The sequence below is a fragment of the Habropoda laboriosa genome, unplaced genomic scaffold (assembly GCF_001263275.1).
Source record: "Habropoda laboriosa isolate 0110345459 unplaced genomic scaffold, ASM126327v1 scaffold176, whole genome shotgun sequence".
In the NCBI taxonomy this organism is placed as follows: domain Eukaryota; kingdom Metazoa; phylum Arthropoda; class Insecta; order Hymenoptera; family Apidae; genus Habropoda; species Habropoda laboriosa.
The window spans coordinates 31,609-38,855 of record NW_017100321.1 but is presented as its reverse complement, the minus strand read 5'-3'; the positions used below and the strand labels follow the sequence as shown (position 1 = coordinate 38,855).

General features: G+C 32.2%; 4 protein-coding genes across 4 annotated transcripts; 2 read left to right on the top strand and 2 right to left on the bottom strand.

Moving 5' to 3' along the window:
• Positions 1–299: 299 nt before the first annotated feature.
• On the top strand, positions 300–1,258 carry LOC108574302 (endothelial differentiation-related factor 1 homolog). The gene is made up of 4 exons (XM_017936868.1): positions 300–469; positions 553–604; positions 848–1,008; positions 1,077–1,258. Exons 1-4 carry the CDS (start codon positions 395–397, stop codon positions 1,230–1,232), a joined length of 444 nt encoding a protein of 147 aa, XP_017792357.1. The 5' UTR covers positions 300–394; the 3' UTR covers positions 1,233–1,258.
• A 385-nt stretch (positions 1,259–1,643) lies between these two features.
• Positions 1,644–2,846, bottom strand: LOC108574297 (proteasome subunit beta type-1). Its single transcript, XM_017936864.1, has 4 exons — positions 2,667–2,846; positions 2,313–2,502; positions 1,964–2,200; positions 1,644–1,885 (listed from the first exon to the last, which is right to left on the bottom strand). Exons 1-4 carry the CDS (start codon positions 2,762–2,764, stop codon positions 1,700–1,702), a joined length of 711 nt encoding a protein of 236 aa, XP_017792353.1. The 5' UTR covers positions 2,765–2,846; the 3' UTR covers positions 1,644–1,699.
• A 489-nt stretch (positions 2,847–3,335) lies between these two features.
• LOC108574271 (GDP-mannose 4,6 dehydratase) lies at positions 3,336–4,953 on the top strand. Its single transcript, XM_017936832.1, has 7 exons — positions 3,336–3,417; positions 3,567–3,809; positions 3,880–4,072; positions 4,145–4,377; positions 4,447–4,662; positions 4,746–4,814; positions 4,891–4,953. The coding sequence occupies exons 1-7, from the start codon at positions 3,364–3,366 to the stop codon at positions 4,951–4,953; spliced, it is 1,071 nt and encodes a 356-aa protein (XP_017792321.1). The 5' UTR covers positions 3,336–3,363.
• Positions 4,954–5,662: 709 nt separating this feature from the next.
• Positions 5,663–6,579, bottom strand: LOC108574272 (fork head domain-containing protein FD2-like). Its single transcript, XM_017936833.1, has 2 exons — positions 5,989–6,579; positions 5,663–5,884 (listed from the first exon to the last, which is right to left on the bottom strand). Exons 1-2 carry the CDS (start codon positions 6,577–6,579, stop codon positions 5,687–5,689), a joined length of 789 nt encoding a protein of 262 aa, XP_017792322.1. The 3' UTR covers positions 5,663–5,686.
• Positions 6,580–7,247: the final 668 nt, after the last annotated feature.

Below are 7,247 nucleotides of genomic sequence, written 5' to 3'. Positions count from 1 at the left end.
ATGGTAATTTAAATATCGCGGTCATTTGATTTATGCGCATTTCGTAAATATAGAAAATCAATCGTTTCATGTGTGATACACGTTTTGTATGGGACGTAAAGAAAGCATTACAAAAAGTAGTATTTAATAGATTTACTCACACATTTGCAATTATATGAATGTAACTGAATGATATACTCGAAGAATATATTTGAAATAGTCTGTAGGAAATTGGACAATTTGAATGTGGGTCGATTCTGGGACCGTACGTTAAATCGTGCTTTTTGGAACGTATAGAGAAGTTGCTGGAAGATTCGAAGCAAGTACGATAGTGGATAGTAGTTACTACATATTACGTGCAACGTTGATAATAGAACTTTTCAATTTCTATCGGCGTATTCAATTTTTTTTCAATATGTCAGACTGGGACACAGCTCCTATTACTTTGCGAAAACGTCCCCCAAAAGCCTCTGTACTTAAATCGGAACAGGTAATTTTTTTGAAAGGTATTTCGATTTATTTTGCCTGAGATGATTCTTGCATGTACTGTTGTGTAATTGTGTTTATTTACAGGCGGTAAATGCTGCACGTCGTCAAGGATTTGTGATTGAAACACAAGCAAAATGTACGTAAAGTTAGTTAAATTTGAATTATTTGTTTTGTTAAATCTTTTGTTTTACACGATGATTTCTGTTGCTTGAAGACATGTTTACGCGGTTAAATATTATGAACATAATATGATGTAATATATAACCTTATAAATTACTTCATTATTTACTATTTTGTTTTCTTAATGCAAGTACTATAAAATTAATAATTGAAATGATATATTATAAGAATTATGAGAATATATACAGTTCCTTACTAGGGGGTGGAGGAACAAATAAACAACATGTGGCAACTAAAAACACAGCTAAATTGGATAGAGAAACTGAAGAATTAAAACACGACAAAATCCCACTTGACCTTGGAAAATTAATACAACAAGGACGACAAAGTAAAGGATTATCTCAGAAAGACCTTGCGACAGTATGTCATTTATTTAAACAAGAAATATTTATATGCTTATGGTTTTTAATTTATTTTTCTTCATGTAGAAAGTAAATGAAAAGGCACAAGTTATCAATGACTATGAAGCAGGTCGTGGCATTCCAAATCAAATGGTAATTGGCAAAATTGAGCGAGTGTTGGGAATAAAATTACGTGGTAAAGATCGTGGTAAACCATTATCAGTTCCTGGGGCTAAAAAGTGAACCTTGGGAAAAAAAATCTCTACATCTTACCTTTATATATTGTTCCCTAAACAAAAGAAGTAAATTTTTATTTAATTTTAAAAAGTTGTGTGTTCAGTTTTAAAGTTGCAAACATAGTTATTAAATTATCTTTATGTACTGTTTTGTTACGTTTTCAAATACATCCGACCATTATTATTATAATATACATTTACGACTAATCTTTTTTTTTTTATTTGAATAATGTAGGCTAAACAAAATAGTATTAATGCAAATAGAGATAAAGGATTAATATGTGTATACATATGAATCATTGATTTGATACCATTTATACACAAACACACTCATTTTAATGTATAATATAATAATACGAATCACAGTAGTTGTATATAAGGATAAGAAATTGTTAAATAAATATCAATTATACCGTTCAGCGTTAATTTTATTCGTATAGAAGTTTGGTAATACACAATTTTTATCCCATTTCATTAATCTTTTCTCAATTCAAAGCTTGAATCTTGTACACCATCTCGTGTTATAACTTTGATACTTATAGAATCACCAGTGTAAATATCTCTTTCTGCTGCTGATGTGAAAACATCTTTTATAATAGCAACAGCTTTTTCTTGAGTTAAAGGAATAGGTTCAACACCTTCCTGATTTTTATATCCAATCTAAAAGATATATTGCTTTAATGATAAGTCATGATATAATTAGTTGGACATAATTTTATGGTAATATTTTTTTAGTACCTGATTGTCAAGAAGAGGTTGTAAAAGAGCTCCAGCTGAACCACCTGCTCTATATGTTGTCACTTCACAATGTCCAATTGGATCATAACTGTAAACACATCCTTTACCATTCTCATCTAATCCACCAAGAATATTACTAACATAATAAGGAAAAAAACGTTTATAGTATAACATTGTTGACAGCATTTGTGCAACTGCTGGTGTTGGCATTTCTTTCTGATGTTCATGCTCATAAATCTATCACAAAAAAAAAGGAAGTTAATACATTAACTATTCTAAATATTGTCTTGCTGATAAAAATAAAATTTTATCAAGTTTAATGTTAGCAATATACTTAAGACATAATTACCTGCATTCGAGCAGACAAGAGTCTAGTTAAGCTAAGTGTATCACACCAGCAGCCTGAGCAACCCAAAACAGTTTTAGTTGACAAAGGAAATAATTTCTTTTGTTCACGCGTGTAAATAGAGAAGCCTGTACTGAGACGTGTGTCCGCTGCTATTACACAGAAATCATCTCCTGCAAGCGCTATAACACTCCTGTAATAATAATACAGAAAACAAATTTATAACAATCTGAATACTAAAATTACTTTTAATGATTAAAAGTGGAACAGTATATTTGTAATAAAATATGTATATATATTTATATTTATTTGTCAACATACTAATTTAAAAAGATTTAGGTTATATGTAAAACCTACCCTCCATTATCGGCATATGGACTGAAACTTCTCATTTTTGCTACTTGTGTCGTATAATCAGGTAATGATCTCCCTGGATTTTCACTTAAAAGAGTCATTTTCTTCAGTGTTATTCTAATAAAGGTATCTTAAACAATTTTTACCCTGGATGACAATACACTTTGCGGTGAAAGTGGCAAGCAAAACAGCACTTTTCACACATAACATGCTTAGTACTTGCACACATGATTGGCCAGTTTGTGTTTGTCTCCACAGGAATAGGCCGACAGTAATAGGTTCGCTTTTAAGTTTTGCAAATATATAACAAATCAGAAAGATGGATTAGAATATATTGTAAATTCAATGCAAAAATATAATTTCTAGATGCAATTTAAATTATATTAAATATGAAGTAAATAATTATTAAGTACAAATAATAAAGTTGTTAATTTAAGATTGATCGATTTAAATGAAGAATTAAATAATATACTTATCTTTTCTTTACTATACAAATTATAATTTACAAAATAAAATCTCGAGTTTCTGTTGGTTATTCTGTTCAGCCTAATTCGTGCATATGAGGTTTCAAGGTAGGAACAGTATCTACTACAAATGAATGTATATAATTTATCTTATCAATATTGATAACATTCGAACAAGTTGGCACAATTTCACGACATACGAAAAAAAGAAGAGAATTCTTTAACAGTATACCGAAATGGCAACTGGTGATGAGAGACGCGTTGCATTAATTACGGGTATTACCGGTCAAGTAAGATTGACATTTCATACTTTGTTGACTTATTTACTTTATTACTTAAAATGTTAAATTTTTCATTATCTTTGATTTTTATTATCATGTATTGAAATTTCATTTTTTTAATGTGAATTGAATTATTAATATAACATTATTTTTCTTAGGATGGTTCCTATTTAGCTGAATTTTTATTAGAAAAAGGATATGATGTGCATGGCATAATTAGAAGAGCTAGTTCTTTTAATACAGCTCGAATTCAGCACCTTTATGCAGATCCAAAATGTCATCGTCAGGGCAAAATGAAATTACATTATGGTGATATGACAGATTCCAGTAGTCTAGTTAAAGTAATTAGTTCTGTGCAACCGACTGAAATTTATAATCTTGCTGCTCAAAGTCATGTTATGGTATGTATCAGGTTTTACATGTTTATTGTTAAACATTTCTTTATGCTAATGTATTAATTATTCTTTATAGGTAAGTTTTGAAGTAAGTGAGTATACTGCTGAAGTAGATGCAGTAGGAACAGTTAGATTATTAGATGCAATACGTACATGTGGCCTTGAGAAATCTGTAAAATTTTATCATGCATCAACATCTGAACTTTATGGCAGGGTAACACAAGTGCCTCAAAATGAAAAGACTCCATTTTATCCTCGTTCTCCATATGGTGATTACATGAATATTGTGTAAATTTTAATTTTAAACTGACATTTATTTGAATTAATTTTTAAAATTTCAGCTTGTGCAAAATTATATAGTTTTTGGATAGTGGTAAACTATAGGGAAGCATATAATATGTTTGCATGTAATGGTATATTGTTCAATCATGAAAGTCCTCGTAGAGGAGAAAATTTTGTTACCAGAAAGGTAACAAGATCTATAGCAAAGATACAATTAGGTTTACAAGATGTTCTTGAATTAGGAAATTTAGATGCTAAACGTGATTGGGGACATGCAAGAGATTATGTTGAGGTAGAAACTCATTGCTTATAGTACTAATAACTTTAATAAATAAATTTTAAAAATTTGTAAACTGTATAGGCAATGTGGTTGATGCTACAACAACCAATCCCAGATGATTATGTTATAGCAACAGGAGAAACACACAGTGTTAGGGAATTTGTAGAAGCAGCATTTCAATATGTAGGTCGCACAATTAAATGGGAAGGTGAAGGTGTAAATGAAATAGGACAGGATGCACAAACAGGACAGTTATTAGTTAAAGTAAATCCTAAGTATTTCCGCCCAACAGAAGTAGTAAGTATTTATTCCACATTATAGTAATTGTATTATTATAATATTGAATATGAAAAATATAAATATTGACATTCTCTATATAGGATTTACTTTTGGGTGATGCTACTAAAGCAAGGGAAAAAATAGGGTGGACACCTATAGTTACGTTCGAGGTACTTGTTAACGATAACTGTTCTGTACATTGATTTTTACTCATAATCAGTTCTGTAATAAGTAGCATTGTTTCAGGCCCTTGTAAAAGATATGATGGATTTCGATTTGGAACTAATGAGAAAAAATCCAAATGCTTAGAATTATTTGTTATTTATGATGAAATTTAATGCATTTGCAAAACACATTCTATATCTCTATGAGATAATGATATTTAAACGATACATTTATTATACCGTGAGAAAATTTAAATGTCACTTTTGTAATACATATTCTTGGATCAAACATAGCCGAGCTTTTTGTCACTGACTTCATACTACATAGGGTGCATAGAAAATAGCTTTGTTTAGATCTGATTTTGAATATGTATAAAACACATTAATGTTAAATATTATTTTTCAATTCCATTAGGTATAATCTGCGTATGCCGTACATATAGTGAAATGACAGTTCTAGGTTTATTATACTTTATTCACTATTACTATTATGTTTAGATATATTGACATTTAAGACAATTATATTTTTTTTAACGTTTTACGTAAAGAAAATGACAGATGGCACAAGATTATTGAAATACTTTTTATATACAACATGTCTTCCGTGTATACACGTTAATCTATAATTTTGTATATAATGTATTATACTTTAGACTAATCGTTAAATAGTCTATTCTAATCTTTATACGTAATATCCAGTGTACAATTAAAAAAACTGGAAAACACTTCCTTTTAAATAATCAAACAGTATTCGTTTTATATTACAACCAATAATTACCCTCAGCGGCACAATTTCATCATTTCCTAACTTTTTAATCTATATACTAGTTGTTCCTCTCAATATCAATGTGGTACTAAAATACATACACTCCAAATATTTAAATGGAAGACTCATTCGTCGATTTTCGCAGAATATTCTCGATCGTGAACATCATGGATTTCACACAACGACCCTGAGCTGTGTATTTCATTTTCCCGTTCCGTGCATTTTCCTCAGAATCTCTTGTTTCGGCTACTTCGTTTCTGTGTTCATCTTTCTCCTTATGTTTCAAATTGTTCAGCAATTCTGAAGAAACCTAAAACACCATCGCTTCGTTAACAAAAGGAACATTATCGTAACCCTTGGACTGTACAGTACAATTAATTTTTTATCCCAAAAATTCGATTTTATTTCACATACCGAGACCACCGTATGATCCTGTTCATCTTTGTCCTGTTTGTCCAGACCGCGTTGCCTTCTCATTCTTCTTCTTCGGTAATTACCATGCTCAAACATCTCACTGGCAGAGGGATCCAGAGTCCAATAGCTACCTTTTCCAGCTTGATCCTCGTCATTATCATTAACGATTACCTTATCTCTCGGTATCTTCACAAAGCAATCATTGAGACTCAAATTATGTCTAATACTGTTCTGCCACCCTTGACGGTTTTCCCTATAGTAGGGAAACCTGTTCATGATAAATCGGTAGATACCCGAAAGAGTGAGCCTCTGTTTAGGCGAAGAATTAATAGCCATTGCTATCAGGGCGATGTAAGAGTACGGTGGTTTTTCGTAACGAGGTTGCGGCTTATATCTTATCAGAGGGAGATCCCAGGAGAGCGGCACGCTCCGCGAGTTCAGCATGTTTGGGACCAGGCTGTAATAACTCGGAAGAGGGCACATGGTTGGAAACGTCTTTTCCGCGTTCCATAGTTCGTAACTTCTGCGTAGATCATATGCATACGCCTTCGATACATTGCAAGTATGACTTTGGTAGTTGTTTGGTTCCATTTGAAGCAGATACGAAACATCCGATGCTTTCGATATCGAGACGAAATTTACTAATTAGAATTTCTTTCTTTTTTTTCTTTTGGAATCTCACTTTTCTTCACTCCAAGACATCCTCATTGATCTTTATCGTCATTTGTTACGTCATTTCATCACCCTGTATTAAAACTTGACTTTCCACTAGTATACACTTTTGTTCAATAAAGTAGTCGAAATCACAAGTATAATTCGCTTCTTCCATCCGCTTTCTTCAATATCGAGGATTAACAAAATTTCTCTCGCAGAACTTGAAGCTTCGTTTGTAATCGAATCATTTTGAAATTTTCTTCGATTATGATATCAACATGTGCGATCGAATACACTTCACATCGATCGTTAATATGATGTTCAATGAATCGATGAAGAGATTCAAACTGGAGCTACCTTCAGGACACTCTCGAACCGCCTCGAACTGGACTGGGTTCCGGTGCGTCGGAAGACTGACTGCGATTTGCGGCTGGTTAGACCAATTCTCTAACGAAGGGTGTTTAATTTGACACGGAGATCCAGAGGATGGTCCAGCTCCGCCCATCGTGACTTCCCAGAGTGCGAGGGAGGCGTGGGTTACCTATCCCGTGGACCCGTGGTACATGTTTTATTGCTGTTTACACATATGCTGTCCCAACACCCAC

Coding starts and splice junctions, on each gene's coding strand:
- LOC108574271 (XM_017936832.1), top strand. CDS start 3,364: ATGGCAACTGGTGATGAGAGACGCGTTGCATTAATTACGGGTATTACC. Junction 3,418..3,566: donor TTACGGGTATTACCGGTCAA/GTAAGATTGACA, acceptor TATTTTTCTTAG/GATGGTTCCTATTTAGCTGA. Junction 4,663..4,745: donor ATTTCCGCCCAACAGAAGTA/GTAAGTATTTAT, acceptor TTCTCTATATAG/GATTTACTTTTGGGTGATGC.
- LOC108574297 (XM_017936864.1), bottom strand. CDS start 2,764: ATGACTCTTTTAAGTGAAAATCCAGGGAGATCATTACCTGATTATACG. Junction 2,503..2,666: donor CCATATGCCGATAATGGAGG/GTAGGTTTTACA, acceptor TTATTATTACAG/GAGTGTTATAGCGCTTGCAG. Junction 2,201..2,312: donor TCTTGTCTGCTCGAATGCAG/GTAATTATGTCT, acceptor TTTTTGTGATAG/ATTTATGAGCATGAACATCA.
- LOC108574302 (XM_017936868.1), top strand. CDS start 395: ATGTCAGACTGGGACACAGCTCCTATTACTTTGCGAAAACGTCCCCCA. Junction 470..552: donor CTGTACTTAAATCGGAACAG/GTAATTTTTTTG, acceptor GTTTATTTACAG/GCGGTAAATGCTGCACGTCG. Junction 605..847: donor GATTGAAACACAAGCAAAAT/GTACGTAAAGTT, acceptor GTTCCTTACTAG/GGGGTGGAGGAACAAATAAA.
- LOC108574272 (XM_017936833.1), bottom strand. CDS start 6,579: ATGGAACCAAACAACTACCAAAGTCATACTTGCAATGTATCGAAGGCG. Junction 5,885..5,988: donor AGGATCATACGGTGGTCTCG/GTATGTGAAATA, acceptor ATGGTGTTTTAG/GTTTCTTCAGAATTGCTGAA.